This window comes from Rhea americana, unplaced genomic scaffold, assembly GCF_003343005.1.
Source record: "Rhea americana isolate MKP2758 unplaced genomic scaffold, rheAme1 scaffold_7, whole genome shotgun sequence".
NCBI classification, from domain to species: Eukaryota; Metazoa; Chordata; class Aves; order Rheiformes; family Rheidae; genus Rhea; species Rhea americana.
The window spans coordinates 11,049,393-11,071,364 of NW_028186867.1; the positions used below are offsets into that span (position 1 = coordinate 11,049,393).

General features: G+C 42.8%; 2 protein-coding genes across 2 annotated transcripts in view; one reads left to right on the forward strand and one right to left on the reverse strand.

Annotated features, from left to right (window-relative positions):
- NMS (neuromedin S) overlaps window positions 1-7,789 on the forward strand; it is a 10,592-nt gene extending 2,803 nt beyond the window's left edge. The window contains exons 2-7 of the mRNA XM_085321606.1: window positions 163-218; window positions 565-615; window positions 2,046-2,105; window positions 5,024-5,065; window positions 6,070-6,100; window positions 7,764-7,789. Of these exons, the coding sequence (XP_085177732.1) occupies window positions 163-218; window positions 565-615; window positions 2,046-2,105; window positions 5,024-5,065; window positions 6,070-6,100; window positions 7,764-7,780 (257 nt within the window). The 3' untranslated portion in view covers window positions 7,781-7,789. The remainder of the gene's footprint in view (window positions 1-162; window positions 219-564; window positions 616-2,045; window positions 2,106-5,023; window positions 5,066-6,069; window positions 6,101-7,763) is intronic.
- Window positions 7,790-21,558: 13,769 nt separating this feature from the next.
- LOC146586346 (histone H2A-like) lies at window positions 21,559-21,972 on the reverse strand. Its single transcript, XM_085321607.1, has one exon. The coding sequence runs from the start codon at window positions 21,970-21,972 to the stop codon at window positions 21,559-21,561; it is 414 nt and encodes a 137-aa protein (XP_085177733.1).

Consider the following 21,972-nt stretch of genomic DNA (forward strand, 5'->3'; position numbering starts at 1 on the left):
CAGGTACGGCCGGCCCTCCGCTAGACGGGGCGGGGGGGGAGGAAAAGCATCCCCAAATCCTTCCAAAGCGGTGTCTCCGCCCGAGCGGCGCCCGCCCCGTCGGCTGCGGGCTCCGCGGGCGCCCGTCTGCATCTCGGCACAGCCCGCCTGTGTCCCCTGCAGGGTTCCCCCAGCCGCGCTCCCGCCACTTGGACGGCGCGGACCTCCCCAAAAGTCAGGTATGTCTTTTCTTCTCYTTCTTCTGCTTTCCCTTCTCSTTTTCCCGGCCGTCCTGAAGGCAACGCGTGTTCAGAGTGCAGGGCAGAGCCGTCCGCTYCCAACTGGCCAGAGAAGCTGGGAAATGAGATGTGCCCATAGGAGGGAAATAAGTTGGAAATCCCTGGGTGGGTGGACACGACAGTGGAGGCTGAGCCCCGTTGCTGCCTGTATGCACACGGCAGCACGATGCCCAGCCGCATGCAGGACGGGACGCCGGGGCTAGCRGAAGCCAATAACTGAGCGATCCCAAGGTACGAAACCCCACTCTTAACGCCTAATCTTTGCCTTTTTATTTGCCTTTTTAAGCAACTGGCGCTGTGTTTCAGTCAGTGGATGGAACTGTCTAATCAACCGCAGGTAAACCGACGGCGCGGCGTGCTTGGTCAGCAGGGCCTCTCCCAGCGCGCTCGGCGCTGCCCACCGGCTTCGGCTGCCGCCCGTGCCCAGAACCCCTCTGCACGGCTGGCCGCCCTGGGAACGCCACAAGCTCCCTGGCATGGGCACTGTCCTCCCTGCAGAGCCAGCACAGCCCTCGGGCAAAAAAAAACGGGCTCTTCTTCCCCCCACCGGGGTGGCTGGCCCCAGAGGGAAAAGTAACGGGGGAGTCGGAGGCAGGATCCTGCCTGCGTCCCTGCTGCTGCACGGTGCTCTCGGTGGGTGGGTGGGTTTTCTGCAGGGTGCCTGGAAGGRAGCGGAGCCAGCGGAAGGCTTTACGGCTCATTTCCATGAAATGAGCCCATAGCTTGCAGTTTACTCAGTTTAGGCAACTGAGCAACTCCGAGCAGCCCCACTGCATTCAACAGCAAGCCCAAGGGTCATTTTCATGAAAGGTAGAGAAAAGCTCTGTAGGGGCAGCAGTTCTTATGAAATGTTGAGCATTTTATGCTTTCTTTTTTTTCCCTTGAAATATTTCAGTTTTGTAAATCAAGATTGGTGGAAAGTAGTTCCCAGAGCCAGTTGTTCAGGTGTCTTAAGTTTTACTGCCTTTGAAGCTGTGGCTATTTCTTGTCCACTGTGATCAGTTACATAAGCAAATCCTCATCCTGTGGAAGTGAGTGTGGGACTTGCTCCTCTTTTCGGGAAGTGCCAGTTTAACCATCCTTTTTCCATTGCTYTTTTGGAGTCCTGACATAAAAACTATCATCAGAGCTCTTGTAATTGACTTTAGCGCAGATCCAGCACTTGACCACTTATCCTACCAGTTTATGACTTGACCATACTGATCTTAATACRCTACATGGAAAACGTTCCTGACCAGATACACTGTGTTTAAAAATGTACAGCAGGGACATTATTTCCAGTTCTTTGGAAGTGATAAAGTCACCCCTGTGAAACATAGTGGGTTCTGAGTCAAATACAGAGTGAGCAACTTTTGACATGTTATTTATTTCARTGTATGGTTATAAGTGCTTATATTATAGTACTGATTGGTTGAGGTGATTATAGATGAAAGTGAGTGTAGGTAAAATATGTCAAAACCCYCACCTATTTCTAAAACACATAGCACAGGAAAATGTATTTTAAATATAAGAGACAGATTAAAGTCTCTTTACCTCACAAGACTATATTGACAACATTATTGATATTATATCTATTTTCCTCATAGGAAATTCTGRTTATTCATCTCATAACAGCTTCAGTAAGTCTTTTTCCTGCTGTCAGCGCTTTTAGTGGGAACATGCTCAATTTAACTTGTGCTGAGATTGGAATCAGGCCTGTTTTCTATAAAACCATGTACATCACAYCCTATCAACAGATGTGTATTAAARTACTGTTTGATTTTTCAGATCTCCAGTACTGTTTTGGATCTTTGTTATTCCATATTTAACAGCATGCATACAAATGAGGTAAGGTGTAATTGTTTCTCTTACTTAACAGCATCCCCTCCTTAAACTTAGAAAACAGACCCTCAGAACCAACTTCCTAACATTTTTCTCARAATGATAGAGTATAATTTAATACCACCATGGTTTAGAAAGCCTAGGAGAATAACCAGGAAGTATATGAAAGATTTATTCTCATTGGTAGTTTGCATGTTTGCATTAACACTATTACATTATATATCAAATTGCTGTTCTTGTATCATTTTTATTTCACCAATTCAGAGCTCAGGAAGCAGCGTATCCACTTACARCTGGGGTCAGTATTTTAACCTAACCCTCACTTTTGAATAATGCAGGATTAAATATGCTAACAGTATACACAATATTGGTTCAACAGAGTACCTAAGATCATGCTGAACATAAAAGTATGCAAGTTGCTTTACTGGTTTTAGTACTCCATTCGTGCTTAGGTTCAGAACTAAAAGCTTAAGTCTGCAAGATATTGGAGACTCTYCCCCCTTCATCAGTCACATTAGGACCTGGGCTGATTTCAGTTTTGCTGTTCAGCACTTTCCTATCATCATCAGATAATCAAGAACCTTTCCAATAAAAGGCACATTGATTTTCTTAGGTATGATTCTCCTCTGCTGAAAAGGCCAGTRCAGTTGTAGAGCTTTTGAATCCTCTGTTTTCTCAAATCACAAGGAAAGCCTTCAAGACAATAATAGAAGCTATTTTGAAATGTATTTCATTATCTCTTCTTGCCAGYGTCTTTAGCTTGTTATAATTTCAAGCATATTTTGCTAAAATAGCTAGAAAACTCTACAGTACTGAAGTTCATTATACAAAAAATCCTAGCAGTTCAATCTCAAATATCTAGTAAGTGTGTTCAGTTCAATTYTGACCCCTCTGCTTCTACAGCTTAGCTAATTAGGGAACATCCAWAATCATCCAGTAACTTTGAGTGGAGCCTTATTCCTAGTCAGTAGTGTAGTTACTGATTTTGCCAAAAATTCACCCTGTGCTATGAGTCCTCCAGGTTGGGAGCTGGCTCTCATGAAGTATCCCTTCAAGAGACAAGACTAATATTTGCTGGATAGTCACTTATGGTAGGATTTCCAGGCGTGTTCTGATTAAATGGTAGATCAAATCTAAATGTGGGGTGTGGAAAAAGAGATATGCAAAAATGCTGATTTTTGCCCAGCTGTTCCAATCTGTTATAACACAAAGTTACACTTCCTCAGCCCACAAGGAATCTTGGGAACACACTGCAAACATGAGTCTATATACATAGTGCTACCAACGAAACAGATATGATATACTACTGATTTCAGCTGGACTTGAGCTTTCTACATGATTCTGTATATGTGAATTCTTTTTTAAAAWTTTTGATTGAATCAGAGTTATAAATTAGAGAAGGTAGATTGTGTTTCAATGAGGAGAATGATGCCTTATCACCATGAAAGTCAAAGTCAACCAGAACTTTGGCATTAATAGGACTTGAACACCATCTGGGGAACGCCTTAATCTTTTGAGAGAACTAAATAGAATATTTATTTTCAATTTCTAATCTTTTGGTAAATCTTCTGGATGATGCTTTTAGAGGCATCAAAAGGAACTAAGTATCTAAATTCAGCTACATTACAGTCACCTCTGTCTCATAACCTGAATCCTTACTCGCKCCTTCTTTCTTTTTGTATTCCTTCTCTCCAGCTTCCCATCCACATCCTTTGCCCATGTTCTGCCCCTCTGTCTTCACATCCTTGCTCATTACACGTACCAGTTTTCAAGCCCGTCCCAGATAAGGAAACCCATTTGCTGGTGTGCCTGCTGCGGCAGCTCCCAGGGCTCTCCTGCCAGGGCCAGGCCAGGTGCAGGCAGCACAGGGTAGYTGTGCCATGAGCCGAGGGGCTCCCGAGCCTTGCAGGAGCTGCTCGGGTGTATCGCACCGCAGGCTCAGGGCTTTCCTAGACACTGAGCTCGGCCTGCTCCCCGCAAATCATGGCGAAAGTTTCTGTTCCTGAGTAGGCAAATGAGCAATTCCYTGGAGAATGCACATGGCATGGGCAGAGCTTAGGAGCAGTGGTCRTGACCGGTTTAAAATGCAAGGGCAATCTGAAAGGTGGGGAGCAGCCACGTTTTACCAAGAGAAGTGCCATCAGTATRACTCAGACCTGATGGATGATGCTTCTGTGCGCTCTCCTCAGCCTGAGCTCTGCTTCGTCCTCCAGAGCACGRCTGCGCATTGCTTTACGGCAATGAAAGCATGAGGAACGAGGAGCTAAGCTGGTTAAAGCAGGATTTAAAATAAGCCTTTAAACAGGTCCATTTGCTGCTGCTGTTCTCATAGTTGTCTGTGATATATATACTACTCTCTTTTCTTGCATGGATTAACCAGTGGTAGAGGAATATTGTAACAAACCAAAAAAAATGACAGCATCTTGATTAATATACTCTGCCACCTTGCAGGAATCACAAATTGTTGCAGCAGAGTTTACAAAGAAGGTATGTGAATGTAATGCCAGGCAAGTGGCAGTGGGCAGAGGAGCATGGTCCTTCCCCTATTTTAGTCAGCTCCTTTTTTTGAAATGGTGGAGAAGAGAGCTGTATGGACCTTGCTTCTGCAAAGCAATCCGCCATGTGTAAAGCTTCCTTTTATACATTTTCTAAAGCCCATGAATCTTGAATTATGGAAATTTAGTATATTTACACTACATAGAAAGGAAAGTTCTTGACAATCTTGACAATTGATACCTTTTGGGTATTGATTTTTARTCAGCATTCCAGATGAATGGGCATTGAGGACTAGCAACATCTAGTTGTTTGCATGCTGCCAAAAAGGCAATTACTAATATTCTTACGGAATGACACTGGAACTTGTCAACAGATCTATGCAATTGAGTTTAAAATATTTCATTAATGGTTTGTGTTTTGTTTTACAGGACAGTCATGGGATTCTGGGACGGCCCTTTTTCCTTTTCAGGGTATCTGAATCTTTTCCTTTTAAAATTCTGAATAACAGACAATATTATGTATCTGTATATGAACAACTGTTTACCTTCACAAGTAAGGCTGTGTCTTGCTGCCCCTGTTTTAAATAGATGCTAAACATCCCTCACTTGAAAGCATTGGGAGCCATTGCTTAGAAACCTCTGGTTCAAATAAAAGACCATGAGATAATGAGATGTGGAGTACTAATGGATTAAACATTTTTCTTTTGGAGAGATAACTCTGCAAATGTGGTATCTTGAGCCAGACCATTGAAAGATAGGAAGTAGCATGTGGCTTGTATCTCTGAGACTGTCAACATGCACAGGTATTAAATTCACCAGATAAAAAATATACGTGAACTGAGTGTTAACATGGTCTGATAGGTCTGGTTGGTTAGTCAGAAACGATGCACTGTATAACAGGATGAATTTTGCCAAAGCAAAATTATGGACATCATCTTGGTTGAATTTTCACCCATTGGCTTGCTGAACTGTGGCAGGTTCTAATGCAGGATATGCCTGCATTGATGCAGTATGTGATTAAGACCAAACTAATTTTTATTAACATCTTCAGCACATCAAMAAAATTTTTTTTTAAATGAGGTCCTGACAGATAACCAGAGTCCTAGMTCATCTGTCATTTAAATTTTAGTTCAATTTCAAACATGTCTCGGCAAGTACTTTCAGTCATGGCATTTATATGCTCCTTTTTAAGCTTCTGCTTAGGACTTTGATGAATTGGGATCAAGATCTTTAATAAGGATAATTAAAGTCAGATTGTTTAGCTATTAGGTCAGAGGTTGTGCAAAGATTTCCTAGATTCAAAAGCAAAACCCATCCTGCATGGATCCCCCTGGTGTTTAACATATTGTACCCTTGTTGGAAATCTTGCTGCGTCCTTGTTACATCCGCTATCTCCATGACAGGCGATGTATTTTGGTGTGTTTATGAATCTAATGTCCAGTACCTCTGTATGACCATCTAATTATATTTTCCAGCCTCGAAATGGAAGAACTATCGAAGGCAGTGGTGAGTAGGGCATCCAAAAGAGGCAAGAATTTGTTTTGTTTTGACAGTAATAGTGATCCTTGGGACAGAAAGGGTGACAGAGCTGTATTATGTTACAAAGCTAGATTCCCTTATGGATATTTTATATGGTCACTGAGAGCAGTTTGGGCAGAGGTGCTGTCTTTCATGCTAGGAGGCTTACAGGGTACGTTTTCAGCAAAAGGCATGTCTTTTATTTGTTCCTCCAAAGAGGTGCACTAAGGAAGAGCTTTCATCCTCTACAGAATGATGAAGATGGGCTAGAAATGGTAAAGTTTTAAAATAATCCTTTTTTCCAAAGTGTCTAAATTGTCCTTGGAGTACAAAAACTTACCAGACCCTTAACGGTGATAAGTATGTTATCTCATCTCTGTTCCTAGAGATGTACAGTCCCCTAATGCTGCATGAGAAGCCACTAACATAGATCTCTGCATGCAGATGGGAGTCATGGTCACATCAGGATTAAGACCTTGTTTTGCATAAATACTGACTATAAAGAGCAAGGGTGGAGGTGCAAGGAAGGAGGACAGTGAGTGCTGATAATAAGGATCTGTTTAAGGTCTTGGTGAACTTTAACGGGAAAACAGAGAAGGCAGTCCATGCATGTGTCCCCTCTTTCAGTCTCTCTTCTTTCAGTTATTCAGAACTCTCAAAATAATAATAAAAAATATATCCTTTCCTATCTGCAACATCAGAATTGCTTTGATGGCCAACTGGAAGGGTTGCTTTTTGGGAGAGGACAGAAGGATAGCAAAGAAACTTTGTATGGAAAACTGACAAGTAAAGACCATATTTGCTGTATGTTCAAGATTAAACCATTTTAGAAGGACAGGAACCAGAAACTGGGAAAGTAGTGTGGAGCAGCATCACAACGTGTTCGCCATGGTCTTAGGCTGTGCCTTGGGCATCCATCATTTCCCACTGCCAAAAGGAAGATGTGCAAGTATATGGATCTTTGGTCTGAGCCAGGATGTTATTTAGGCCCACATATGTGTATGAAATGTTTCATAACTAGTATGAAAAGTGGTTGGGTGCTGCATGGGATGGTATATACAGAACAGATGAACCCACTGGTCTCTAATGTTACCAAATCTGTTACTCTGAGTAACCAGAAGCATGAGCTGACAGCCCCCAAAAGAAGCCAAACAGACAGAATGTGCCTATAGCTTTTCAGCAAAACACTTCAGCAACAATTAGAGCAAATTCGCACCCAAATGCTCTGTCTGAAGTACTCTGGTGACATCAGAATTACTATGTTAAATCTTGTTTAAGTGCTAACATGGAAACTATTAGCGTATAATGATGCTCGTCTTACATATAGCCATAAATTTTATCCACAGCTCAGTGCCCTAAGGTAACTGGGCTGCAAGGTGAAAACTGGGCCTTCAGCCCCCTAAAAAGAAGCACAGTGAGGCAGGGCATGGTGGAGAGAGGAGAGCTGTGTGAGGAGTAAGGATTCACGTGCGAGTACAAATAACAAATCTGGGCACTTACTCAAACTTTCAAAATTTCACCTATTTTAACCTGCTGGAGCTAGAATTTCAAACTTCCGTTTCTACCTTTGGGAGTGACCACACTGAATACAGCATCACATTCAGATCCAGACCTTTAACATAAAGTATGTCATTGCATCTGTTTGTTTCAGAATATCACAGAGTATGAAGTGCGTGGGTCCGCTTACCAGGCTGACGACTTGCTTCATATAAAGAAAAGAAATTTCCTGTTGGACAGTTTGTCTATTATGTGACTCGGTTGTCTGGAATTTACTGTTCCACGTAATAAATTTGCAATCATTAATTCTTTTTGTTGTCCTTTTTTGTTGTAGCAGGTACTAGATTTCATTGGGCTGTAATATACCAATGTCTGGTTCCAAATGTGTTCAAATGAAATCATTCAAATGAATATAGGTAACTTTTTAGTACTTCCAATGGTGCATTTTCCATTTATGATTTCCTCTTTAATAGGGTCATGATAACAAGCCTGCCCATTTCACAAGATAATATCTTTTCCCGGGCTTTCAGAATATACATCTCAAATAGTGTGATAAGGTATTGAAATTATCATGGATATTTTAATGAATTCTTATTTTGAATAATTAATTTGAATAAAAAAGGCATTGAGTATGGTGAATCCAAAGAACTCTGAAGGGAGTGGATCAAGTACCTCTGTTACATACTGGCACTATTTGATGAGATGAAGTATTCTTTCAGTCTTGCCTTCCTGGATGTCATAAAGCAGAAATGAATCATGAGAGATGATCTGAGCATCTACACCTTCCACTGAAATGAATTCAAACCTGTGGTGCAGCCATTGGTATTTGCACCATAGGGAGTAGAGTGGTTTGTTTTCAGTAAGTGGAGACATTTATGGGAAGAAAACACAAGGCATTAAGCAGCTACTTTCTTAGGAGGAGGAAGGGCTATTATTACAATAAAAACTCAGGTCTGGCATAGGAAGCCTGTCTGGTGGAGTCATGCCAGGTTGCAGTTCCCCAGTACTTGCTCAAGCCCTTCTTCTTATCCCACTTTCCTCCTTGGTTGCTCAGTCCTATACCGTGACTTGGCACATCTCAGTTAGGCTGGCACTGATCTGCATGAAACAGAAGCAGGAACTCATCTGTCTTTAAAAAAAAAAAAAAAAAAAAAAAAAGACTGTCATTTTTGCATCATGCCATCATTCACCACCCTCTCAGCAGTGCCAGCACCATGGCTGGTCATGCTACAGGCACAGTTTCCTGATATAACTAAGCAAAACTTGGGCTTAGAGCCTGGTGCAGGAAGCAAGCCTGCTTTTCCTTGTCCAGGGCCAGGCATTCCCCCCGCTCCCTTGGTGCTCAAGTCTGTCAGACTCCTGACATGACATTTACAAGGCTAAACTACCAAAAATGGTTCTCTTGGTGCGTGTTTGTGTGAAGTGGGGTTTAGGTTGGTGTCTGGGGTTTGTTCTCCTGCAGTGGCTGACTGGAACAAGAGGAGCACCTGTGCCAGCAGTGTCACTGCTGTTTGTCAGCGAGCAGCGTGAGTAGGGCTGCTCCACCAAGGCGGATGAGCTGTGAGTGACCCCAAGAGAAGCAGTGCCCATGCCAACCACAGCATAGTCCCACAGCATCTGAGCAGGGTCAGGCCATGGCTGATGGCCCAGGCTGGGGCTTGGTTGGAGCTCCTGGGCCATGGGCAGAGGGTGCATGGGTAGGGATCCCAGGGAGGCTGCTCAGGGCAGTTAAGACCTGTAAGTTAGCAGAGCCACATTGTTGCCATTGATCACTGCTGTAAAAGGTCAGTGGAAGTGATTAGTCAGTGGAAAAGCTACCAAAGAGAGGGCTGACTTCTCCATCACTTACAGTATTCGAAGCCAGCTGGGATGCCCTTCTGGAAGAAACAGCTACGCCAAACACAAGTAGTGGGGGTGCACTGTGGTAGTGCAAATAAATACAAGATAATGATACAAAAGCACAGCAATGTTGTCACATCAGAGGACACAGCAGGAAGTTTTGCTCGGGTCCACATGAGTACTGCACTGTGGGCAACTCCTGCTGTGCTCCCACAGTGGACAGTGGCTCTCTCCATCCACAACAGGTTTCAAGAACAATATTTATAGATTCCTTTTGGCCTCAAAATCTGTTAAATAAAACTGATGAACATGTGGTAATTATCAAGTGAGGAAATAACTCAGATTCTTCAGCTATGTTTCTGCAGTAATTGCAGCTTCTCTGGAAAATGCACAGGGCAGTTTTGTTCACTGCTCAGTGGAAACCTTTCCTCACTGGAGTAACAATCAAAACCAGAAATGTCACCTGAAGAACAGGAGAGAGTAATAATATTGAAATGTAAAGGTCATGCTTGACCTGAATCTTCTTCTGAACATCCCACTTCAAAATCCATAGCAAAGATCTGACAGGCGCCCACATACACGTGACAACAACAATTAGAAGTACAGAAAAACTTTCTACGAGAAAATGGATTGACAGCTCTGCTCCCAGTGCCAGCAAGAGGAGAGACAAACAAAAATGGACGTGACAGGGTATACAAAGTAATCAGTGTGCTTAGAAGAGTAAATCTAATGCTTACCCATTCGCTTGTAATGAAAAGGAGCAACGAGAGAGATTCAATTACACCGAGAGGCAATATATTTAAACCACAAAGGGGAATTTGTTTTTATAAGACTTATTCAACTCCAGGGACTAGTTGCCAGAGCTTAGAGTATCCATTCAGAGACAGTTCTGCCGGCTCTAGGGAAGGAAGGCATGCTGAGGAGCACACAACTTCATGCTGCGTAATTTACCTTGAAAATCACTTCCAACTGGCTCAGGACCTCCTGCGTTAAAAGCCTGGACTGTCAGAACCAGCCCCTTCTACAAAGCATTACTCAGCAGAGCATGAGGTGAAGAGCCTGGAGATGCATCCACTGGTGGGAGACACTGCCCACAAAGGAGCAGTGCATGGAGCAGAGAAGAAACCTGAGTGCCCTTTTCATGTGCAGGTGAATTACACCATACAGACCTTCCCCCATAGCCTTGAGTCAGGTAGGACTTGCAGGCTAGGTGCACATTTTTTTTGCTGAAAGGATGCAGGATTGACCCTTTAGCAGCAAAGAAGGACTTCGCTGAACTGAAGCTGTGAACTGGTTGGAGGAGAACTAAAGCAATCGATAGCATTAATTTTTTACTGGAGCTTCCTTGGCAAAATTTACCACGTGAGGTCCTGTCGGCTCTGCTAGCATTGGCTCCCACAGCAGGAACACCCGTACTAAACCTACAGGCAGCAGCAAGCTGAGTGGGACTGCAAGCACTGGAAGGCAAGGTTAGCATATAGAAGGGTCTGGGCAAAGATACATCTGGAAAAAATATGTACTTGTCACTAAGCACGGGGGTAAGATACTGAAGAGTAATCAACTGCAGCTTTGCAGAAGAGGGGCTGGGTAGCTGCAGATAGTCAAACAACATGGCATTGGGGAAAACAGAGAGATATAATGGGAATGAATAAAAAGCTGTAAAGACTATGACATGGGAGGCACCACACTCTATTCATTACAGGGAAGACTTCACATACAGAGTAGCACTGAAGAAGAAAGAGAGGGACCTACAGGAGAGAGCCCAGCAGAAAGGAAAAGCAAAAGTTAAGGAAAGGTGGTAGACTGAATGAAGTGAGGTTGGTTAGCAAGGCAAGGAAGAGTTTGAAGAGAGGAATGATAAAATCCTTCATTTGTGTTTTAAAGGTTGGGGTGAAAAGGAGAGGAACAATGCCCATGGAAGTTGCTGCCCAGAAGCGATAAGCTTAAAATGAGGAAAGATTCACAGTATATCTGACACTAAGGAGAAAGAAGATTTATAGGCACAATTATCTTTTCTTGGTGATATAATTCTCAAGAAAGACAGAAACCGGGCTTGGACTCTAAGTTACAAAAGTCTGAAATAAGTACAAGCAGCATTTTTCTCTTCAGTGTCACATTATGGTGAAAGGTTTATTCCTAATTATGTTTCATTTACAGAAAGAGTAATAGCATTATTTTCTTGAATAGCTAGTGTGTTTTGCTCTGGCTGCTTCTGGAGAAGTAGCTTTGATCTTAAAGAGCTCAGCACTTATACTTTACTTATTTTTATCTCATGTTACAAACAACTCTGACAAATGGTATCTCACTAATGTTGTACTTCTCCAGAGCTACAGGGAAGCTCTGGGAAGGTCAGTGTCTTCTGGAACGCTTATGTATGATGAGAGAAAATACTCCAACACGGAAAAGGAAACATATGGGTTACAGAAAAAAAAGGAAAAGCTGGTTTGTGATGTGTGGACTCGAACTATACACAAACCAGAGTCCTTTGACAACCCCAGAAAGGCACTCAGGTGAAGGGCAATGTGGACTAACCAATGGCCAGTGACATAATAGTCATGTATGCATGACACAAAATACCATCTGGGAACTAAAAACGCAGCAGCTGACTGCTTGTCTCATCTCCATGATCCTCAGCAGGTGATGTGACAGAAGTAGCTGCAGCAATTTAAATCTGCCTTCTGTAGATTTAAAGCCATTTGCTTAACACAGTCAATTCAGCAGAAGTTATGCAACTTCTTGACAGGCAGGCCAAAAGCTGCTGGTTTCCTCTTCCAGCTTTACTACTGCATGTGAGACTGCAGAGTGAACTCCTGCTACGAGGTGGATATGCTCATTTTTCTAAATACCACAAGAAAATGTTGACTCCTTTGCTGGGGTGTTAGACTAAAACCATGACTGCAGAGTCTCTACTGGCAGCTGAGATAGATGCTCATATGTAGACTGCTCTAAAGACTTATCTTGCTTGCCCGTTTCAGGTAACTCATGCATTGCAATTGCAGCCTCTTATCTTATTAAATACGGCAAAAGCAAATGCTTGACGTGGCTGGACCACTGAGCATGTATAAACTGATCTTAATCCATACGTCTATCACTTTGATATCCATCAGTGACGGATATAAGTGGCACAATAGACATTCTACTGAACAGCTGAAAGCAGCCATCAACTCTGCTTCTGTAGCTGTTTCTGGATCTACTTTTTCCATAGTAAAGAGGTAAAAATATGACTGACTTCATAACTGTGACCAGTTATTAGTCATCACTTAAAAATTTAAATTTTTTCTAGAGGAAAGAACTTCATACACCAAATGCCATCTATCTACCACCCTTAAACCTGCTGAGAAATCAACAGTGAAAGTCTGAAGAAGAACAGACTGCAAACTTGAAAGAAAAAGTTTTGAACATCTTTACCACAAAGCTTCTGTGCTCAGGTTTTTCTATACAGCAATTCAGATATTGCCTGTTGAATTATAACATGACAGGGAGGCACACACATAACTAAATGTCACTGGAGTACAGCTGCCTAATCTTACAACAGAAGAATATAACAAATCTAAATATAAACCATGATTTCTTAAAAAAAAAAAAAAAACAGAACATGCATGAGCTGGCATCACAGCACCAAGGATGTGTGAACCATCACAAGAGTAACAAAATATATGAGTCTAATTCGGTGCAGGATCCCAGTTCACGTTTGCTCTCATGACTCTGGAGTAAAAGGACTTTCTATAGCCAAACATCCTGATGGATAGTATGAAATGCCCATGGACTAGACCTCAGACTATGGTGCGTTGTGTAAATAAACACCAGAAAAAGAAGTTTAGCCTTTCTTTACAACTTTGTAGCCTTATATCACGTTTTCTCCTTAAGCTCCACAGCGACTTGACTATGTGTATTTAGCGAGCACAAAGATAACGAAAAATCGTTACTTTTAGTAACTGCYGGAGCACCAAAACAGGGCACGCGTTTTGTCTTTCAGGAAAACGGGTTGGCTCGGCAGTACTGGGACTGCTCAGCAGAGGGCAATGCTGCTACCGGATTTGTGGGTACAAACCGGAGGCGCTCGGGAACCCGCCCGGCCCGCGGCGGGCGCCGGTGACACATCACCGCCGTGCAGTGGCCGCCGCCGCCGCGCTGCGCTTGTTTTGCTCCTAACTCGAGTAACGAATGAGCTAAGACGTTATGCATCTTTTGTACTTGCCTGGATAGAGCTACGTGAGGCCAAAATACGGGACGTTTCTTTTCCTTAAAAAGAACGGGGGGATGCAGAAGGGCAAACTTAGAAACACACAAATCTCAGCGCAGACCGAGCTGCAGGCACTCTACGAAACTGATACATCCATCACCAAGATCAGTCCTCTAGAGAGGTAAAAGGAAAAGAGCTTTTCCAGGCATCATTTCATTTCCATGCTTTCCAGCTGCCCACACCTTCACTGAATTGTGGAGTACTGTGTACACACATTTTCTAATGGGTGTTATTGAAAACATCTATTTTCCTTGGCAGACAATTGTGCCATACCACAATTGAGTTAAGAAAGTAACGCTACATCAAGATAAACGTGTTCTGCAGCACCGGTGACAGGAGCGCTGCCAGAGGTGCTGTGTTTTGAAATTTTTCATTGCTCTGCTTTACAGCTAAGCCACGTACCAGCCTCAGCTACAGGTGCCTATACATRAGCTGAAATCTGTAACCTGGGATAGGAAAGAGCTAGTCACTTGCAAGACTACTGCCCAATTGATGTCTTATTTGAAAAAAAGGTAAATGAGCATGTATATTCATGTTCAGCAAGACCAGTGAAGTTCTTTCTTACAGATTTGTGCTTCAAGGAGGATCTCCTATATTGTGTTTAACAAAAGACAGTATTTATTATCATTCTGTTAGCATATTTTCATGCTGTAGCTTTTCATACTGTGCTTCAGTCAGGGCACTCATAGGGTCCCTTTCTTTTACCCAGTTGCCTATTTCCCTGAAACTATACCACGAAATCATGGTTTCGACACTCCATCGTGTTTGCCTAGAACTGGTCAGCAGATTCAGAAGTTAATAGATGAGGACATAAAAACAAGCAAGCAAGCAGCATGATGCCAGAAACTGTATTTTCTTAAGAGAACATCCAAAAAATGAAAGGAGTAAGGCACCTGAATAGTTAGTGAACAAAACTGGAAACTGGATGTTTGAGTGCTAGTTCTGGCCTTCGTGATTTATACCCATAACCTTGTTTCAGTGAACTGGTTAAGTGTATGACTTCCTTACTTACAAATGCTTTATTGGTCGGGGGTTTATGCACATGTGTAAAGCTAAGCATGACCACTGCAGAAACAGCACCTATGGCCTGACTTACTTCCCCATTTGTGAAAGAAGGGTATGGTTACTTACTAGTCTCAAAGGTATGCTATAATACCCAGTTAATTTCTATTCAGAAATAACTTTGAAATCTTAAAGATTGACTATTAATCAATCTGATAAAAAAATAGTCCTCCTTCCTTCTTGGGGAAGCCAAAAGTTGGCGATCTGGGTACTTGTCTGAATGCATTCCCAATCACTATGTCTAGAATAAACAGCAATATTAATTATTTTAATGAAGTAGTGAGATTTTTCCATGAAGTTCTCCATAAGTGAGAGGATTAATCCTTAAATTTAAATTAACACTTAACTAAGAGAGTCTTTCCACCTTTTAAAACACATCCTTATTTATCAGTACAATTAGCCCTGCTCCAGTAAATCTTTAAGCATTCTTCAAGGCATACTTAAATGCTTTGTAAAACCAGGCTCTGCATTCCTTCTGTTCAGAGTAGTATCACTAGTCTAAACTGTTCAGACTAGTATCACTTGTAATGGAAAGACTTTTGTTACTGTTTTATCTCCATGTTTCTGAAAAGCTGTCATTTCTCTTCTGGTGTATTATGAGACAGCAATAAAGGATCATAGCTGTATTATTTGCTCTTCAGTTGCAGACATTATATCTGTTGRTGGCCCCTACTAGGGCTCGTACTAAACTTGATGAGCTACATTAACTTTTAGCAAGTAYACTAGAAAGAAGAGTAAGTCTAGAAAAATACCAGTGGTCCTGTAGAGTACATAATGGCACATGCAGGCGTAAATGCACAGCCCAAATGGCCAGAGACTGCCCTGATATTCATCTTGCTTGATAACCTTTCTGAGAGAAGCCAGAGAACATGAATCAGTAATCTCTGYCACAAAGGATATTATTCTTCATTTTATTTTATTTTATCATCAAATGCTGCTTCACACAATAAATTTTACTTTCATTCCCCCACTAACATTTATGCCACTCTTTCCTCCACCTTCTACTGCTCTCTTTCTATTTTTACAGCACTATTGCCAGCCCCTTTCTCCTGTTTCACAGTTCTCCACCACCATTTCTCAAAACATCTGCTTTAGCCCTTCCTCCTCTATTTGCCCTGGCACTGGGGGCCTGATATAAGCAAGGGAAAGAACAGATCTGCCCTGGTGGATTACAAGGGATGGGAGRGAGAGTACTTACAGATCCCTCAATTTTTCTGAATAAAACTTATGCGTTCATTTCTGTCATGGTCCACTACAGAATTTGTAGTCTCAATTAAAGTAGAAGGCAAGGTTTCACTATTTTCTGGATCTTTTGCCATGATTTCAGTGGAAGAAAGACTAAGCCTTTCTGAAGAGAGTACTCTTCACAGAGAAACAACTGGAAGATGGGAGTAGACCCAATGCATACATTTGATTTCTCAGAAGAATACTTTAATTTGCAGGATTAAATGCCAGTGAAGGACTCAGTTGTTTAAAAATATATTATTTTACAATAATATATTATTGTACCATTTGTTCCCTCATGAAAGACTCATTTATATCCATGAGGGAAACCAGAACTTAGGGCACAATGAAAGTGCTCAGCCATAATTTRTGTGTCAAGTTAGTTTCACACCAATGTATCTATCTCCACTGAACCAAAGATAATTACACCAAAGTCATAACGGTTTAGAGAGAGGAAAATCAGACCTATGCAGCCACATATACAAAGAAGTTGCCAGGCTGGTAAATAGGAAGCTCTGAGGAAAGCTTCCTGGGTTTATTACTGAATTTTATCCCAGTGAGTGGGCTACATGTATATATTACCCCAAAGAAGTGGATTAGGTTCCAGGTGAGTTAGCTGATGAGTTACAACAATCATGATAGAAGAGATCAGAAAAGGAAAACTAAATTTGAAATGAGGAGGGATGTTAAAACTTGGGGAGGGAAGAGGACTGGAATGTGTGACAGATGCTTAATGTTTTCTCCGCAGACGCATGGGCTGTGTTTGAATTCCCTTACAGCAGCATGTGCTTTCCTTTGTGAATTCAGCTAGCAAAGCGTTATTTAAGCCTCATCAAGTAACGGCATGATCTCATAAAAAAGTCTGTTTCCCAGTTCAAGCAGCAATTTCTATGCATGTCTGAAAGACTCTTCAATAGCTGAGTTTCAAAAAAAAAGTCAGCCAAGTATTGCAACTGCTCGAAACAGTCCATCACTGCTTGCATACGTAATTAATTCTAGTTTAAACAGTGCCCTGGACACAGTACATACTGCAAGGAGAAAAAGAGAAGTTTTTCCTCCGATCTAGATGAAGAACAGCTATTTTCAGGTTACTAACTTGCACTTCTCTTATCTATATTCTGTACTGTGGAAAGTAGGTCTATTACTCTGCCATTTTTTCACTATGTGGCACAGTACCTAGAAGCAGATCCACAAGCTGAGATCACATTGGGGTTGGACATAAAAGAAGTCAGCATCCCTGCTGACTTACCTAACCACTGACTAACAAAGTCAGCTGCCTTTTCCCACTGCTGTGCTGGTTCTGCAGGGTACCTTCAGCTGCCATGAGTCCTCTGATGGCTGGATAGAGCCCTGGATTCGGGAGGAGGCATAAAGCAAAATGCTGGGGTATGGCTCCTTCCTGCTAAAAGAGCCTGCAGGCTCCAGGAGGTTGTTTTCTTGGAGCTACGAGCTCTGACTCCTTGGGCCGAGAGGGTGATGGCAGTGAGTCCAAAAGAAAGAACATCAGCCAAACCAAGCCTTAGAAGGCTTAGCTTCAGAAAACACCTACAGGTACAGGTAGAAAGATGCCTAAATTCTGATGCCAAGGAGGCATGGAGGTACTCCCAAATCAGGAAACATCTGAGAACATGTATGCACCTTCCTTAGCATGTTCTCTTAGAGAGCATGCACTCTGGCAAAGGATGCTGCTTGCAAATCTATGCAATGAAGACTCTTTCGGGTCTCTCACTTGCACAAATGCATATAAATTTCATCTAAGTTTTCTGTTTTCTGAGTAGAATAATTAAGAAAATCCCGTCATGATATTGCTGATGAAAATATTCTCACAGATGCTATGCCCAACACCAAAAAGAGCACAACATAGTTTGATGAAGCAGGAGAGTAAACAATTTTCACTGCAGTCCTGGAAACAATTGTTCCATTCGCTCCCACACAGCTTCATTATATAACCCTTGTTTGGGAGTCTAATGAGCTTCTTGTATAAACAAAACAATAATTTTCCACATTTCTAACACTTAACAGTCTCAAAACATTCAATAAACATTAGTGTTTAATAAGCAGTTTGCCCCTGAGGTCAAGGAAGCAGGCAAGTTATGACACCAAGGAGAGCTGAGGAATAGAGACCAAGAAAGAAGTCAAACTGCCAGCTGTGGGGGAACAAGGAGCAAGGTCTCACCTAGCTGCTAGTAAAGCCTTTGCAAACCATACGCTGCACATGTTATCAAGGTACTTGTTTTAGGTACCTATTACACAACCTGGCAATGAACAGTGCTAGTGAGAYGCTATAAAACAAAAATATGTATTTTATTGCGTTTTTAAATTGAAATTTGAATTTTATCAAAGATAAGAAGTACCCAAGCACACAATATTGTAAGCACACATATCTTTAAAAGAAAAACAAAATAGTTGTTATAGCAGCAAGAAAAAGTACTGAAAGAATTAGCAAGAGTTTCCCCATATTAATATCTTAGCATCTGATACTGTCTTTGTAACTTTCTTGAGGCATCACAAAAATGCAGAAATGAATGCCCTAAGGGTTTTACACTTAAAAATACAACAGAAAAGCTATGCTAGTGAGCACGGAGAGAACAGGAGATGTTTTTTTAAGGAAGCATGGGTGTACATAGGTCAGCCATAACCACCATGGAGCTGTATGATAGTTGCTAGGGTCTCCTGCAGGCTCCAGGGATGCTCTTTCCCCAAGGCTCTTCCCAGAGCTGCACTTGCCCCTTCCCCCTCTCAGCAGTCTCCAGGTTCATTCTTTTCTGTCCGCTCCTGCCAAAGGCCACTGGCATGTGATGAACAAAGACCATTTAACAGACAGAGAAATTAATTTAGCCATGAAACAGATTCCTGCTCCTGACTGCTGTAGGGTCTTAAGAAAGTTGCCCTCTCTGCCTGGAAGTCATCCTTGCAACATCTCTGGCTCATCTAAGGGCATGCTCCCTTCCCTCTGKGGTTTCAGATCCTTCCCCTCCATGCTGCCTCTTGCCAAAGCAGCACTGGTGAGTCTCTACCAAAGGTGATGTCTCTTCCCAGACAGCTCTTTGAATTACTGACCTCCAATTTGTCCCTCATAGGTTGGAAGATGTGAGCTACAGACCCCACAGTCCACAGTAGGCACTCAGCTCTGGTAGACCATGTCTTCCTGAGCTTGCTGCTCCTGGGGCAACAGGATGACTTGAATTTGCTGGCTGCCCTTCAGTTACGCTTAATCCTACATAAATTTGCTGGTAGAGCTAGATGAGCTTAATAAGATATATTGTATTGGTTATCTGACAATAAAGACAGAGAGACAGCACAGCACCACAGATGCTGGCTGCTCTTCTGACCTAGTCTCAGGCCAGTGCTCCAGGCAGGAGCATCCACTCACAGCCAGCTCATCCCAGCCAAGCTCACGCAGTTCCCTGAGCCAGGGGCAATCCCTCACGTAAGCCAAGGCTAAGCTTTGCTCTCTCAGCAGCAGGGCTGCAGCTTGGGGTGAGCTCTCCCCTACTAACGCCCTTTTCAATAGGATTTCCATAGGAGGGTTCAGCAAATCTCCTYGCCTACCTCAGCTAAGGCACTAGCTCACATCTCAACTCCAGTTATTTTAACATGTGTCAGTTTAGTAACTTGGCTCGCAGCAGGCCCCATGAGCAGCTGYGTTGGTGCAGCAGAGTGATACAGTGTGGGAGCTGCATGACCCYGTGGGGCAGGTGGGGCACTTGTGCTGTGGGGTTACTGGTCCACAAGAGCCAGGAGGCTGTGAGCCAACACAGCACGAAACACAACCATCAGCCTGATGGGGAACAGGGAGCATTTTTTCTAAAACGCAATTCCCATTATTGATGTTGACTGAAACTACTGTAAAAAAACATCCAGCAGCCCCCTAAGGGGCTGGAGCTGCTGTTACTTTCCAAGACCGAGGGCTAGGTTCATGACACAGGTTAGCAACATTTCAGCCTGGAGATTCCTGGCCATGGCTGACAGGCTTACACACACAAAAATGGCTGATCTTAAAGCTGCCCTCAAAACAATACTCATCTACTATCCACACTATAAACCACTCACCTCTAGCACTCACAGCAGCTGGTTACACTGAGACTTACCAACAGATTGACATCCATTTGCCTTTTCACACCCTCCCAGCTAGTAAGTGTTTGCAGCTTAAGCACGTTTGGGGTTTCACATACAAAAAGTCCTCTAGCTGCAGTCCTGTGATTCCTCACTCCTGGCTTCTCCTCTTTTTGTTATATGCTCCCACTTGCCTTTACAAAGGCATGAATCCAGTCCCCACAAGTTCAGGAAACCAGGGGGACACCTATGAGCCACACCAGAAAAAGAAGTGGCACAAGAAGTCTGACCGGGAGGCAGATACTGGAAACAGAGGATCCCAAACCTTCTGCTGGCAGGGTCTGGCTTGAAATGATTCTCTAAGTAACTTTTTCACCTGGTTATATTAACATATCTGAACCTAGTAGATACTAGGCCCTCCTATTCTCTACTACATATGGAATAATTGAAACACCTACTATTACACTTACATTCTATTTCATTATTACAATAATATTCTCGAACTCAAGTAGTATKCTGCTGGTGAAACTGTTAAGGTCTTCTACAGGACAGCAAATCAATCCACACTAGTGTCTATCCCCAGCAGTGTTGCAATTCAGGGTGTAAAACCACTAGTGCTTAGACAGYTTTTCAAGCAGCCATAGATATAGGACCTAACAAGTTTTGGATCACACTGGGAAGGAGACTTTCTGGTTTGCCTTCTCAATGTGTAGCTTTGCTTGAGCTGGACCCTAATGAAACAAGTCCCAGAGAAACTAAGGAGRTTCTCATTGACAGACAGGTAGAAGTTAAACTGGGACTCATTTTTAATAAGAAAAGTTTCTAGAACCCGTTTAAGGCTCAGACACTGCTGAGGTGTGTSTGCTGTCTGTAGTCCTCAAATTGCCCTTCATGAGCATAGAARCACATAAAGCTGAGCCAGCACCATTCATGGCTCCATACACATCAGGTGACCTTCAAAGTTACAGCACAACCTCCCCACCCCCGCATCCAAATGCAAGAGAAGATGATCTGTCAGCTTTACCACCATTACAAGGAAGGCCAGTCTGTTTCTCAGACACATCTGCTCATACTGGATAGCACACTGAAGACCTTGTCACAGGCACAAACATCAGATGAAGGAAACATTTACACACACAGATCAAGGGGAACCCAGCTGTGCACACACAAACAYAGATTTTTAAACAACTATAGACCAGGTTTCCTTAGATGACTGCATTGCTACAAAAAGCACATGCATATACACCCCACACAAACAACCCAACAGATATTTTAAAAAGGAGAAGATAGACAAGATCTTCTGCACATTTATTTAATCATAAGAGCACACTCTGTTGGGCTTCCTTCCCCATTGTGCTTTTAAATGGCATATATAGTAAAACCACACTAACAGCTCTTTGGCAACTTTTCAGGCATATACACAAATACACACACATGCATTTATACCAGAAATGCCAGCACATACAGACTGAGCTGTGGAGAAAACCAGTGCTGCCCCAGCACAGCATCAGCAGCCTGGCAGTGGCTAGAACTCCTGCGACTGGACACCTTTGTGGCGCGGTTTCAGTGATATGGTCCTCTTAGGAAGAAGCTGAGGAAGAACATAAGGTATAACCCCTCCCTGGGCAATAGTCACACAAGAGAAGAGTTTGTTCAGCTCTTCATCATTTCTCACAGCCAGCTGGATGTGTCGCGGCAGGATCCTGGCTTTCTTGTTCTCCTGCGCAGCGTTTCCCGCCAGCTCCAGGATCTCTGCACTCAGGTACTCCAGCACTGCAGCTAGGTAGATGGCAGCACCAGGACCTATTCTCTCAGCATAGTTCCCTCTCTTAAGCAGCCTGTAGACRCGACCCACAGGAAACTGAAGACCAGCCTTGGCTGATTTTGTTTTCTTCACCGTGAGGAGSAGCTTCGCATTTTTCTTCTCACGTTCAGACAT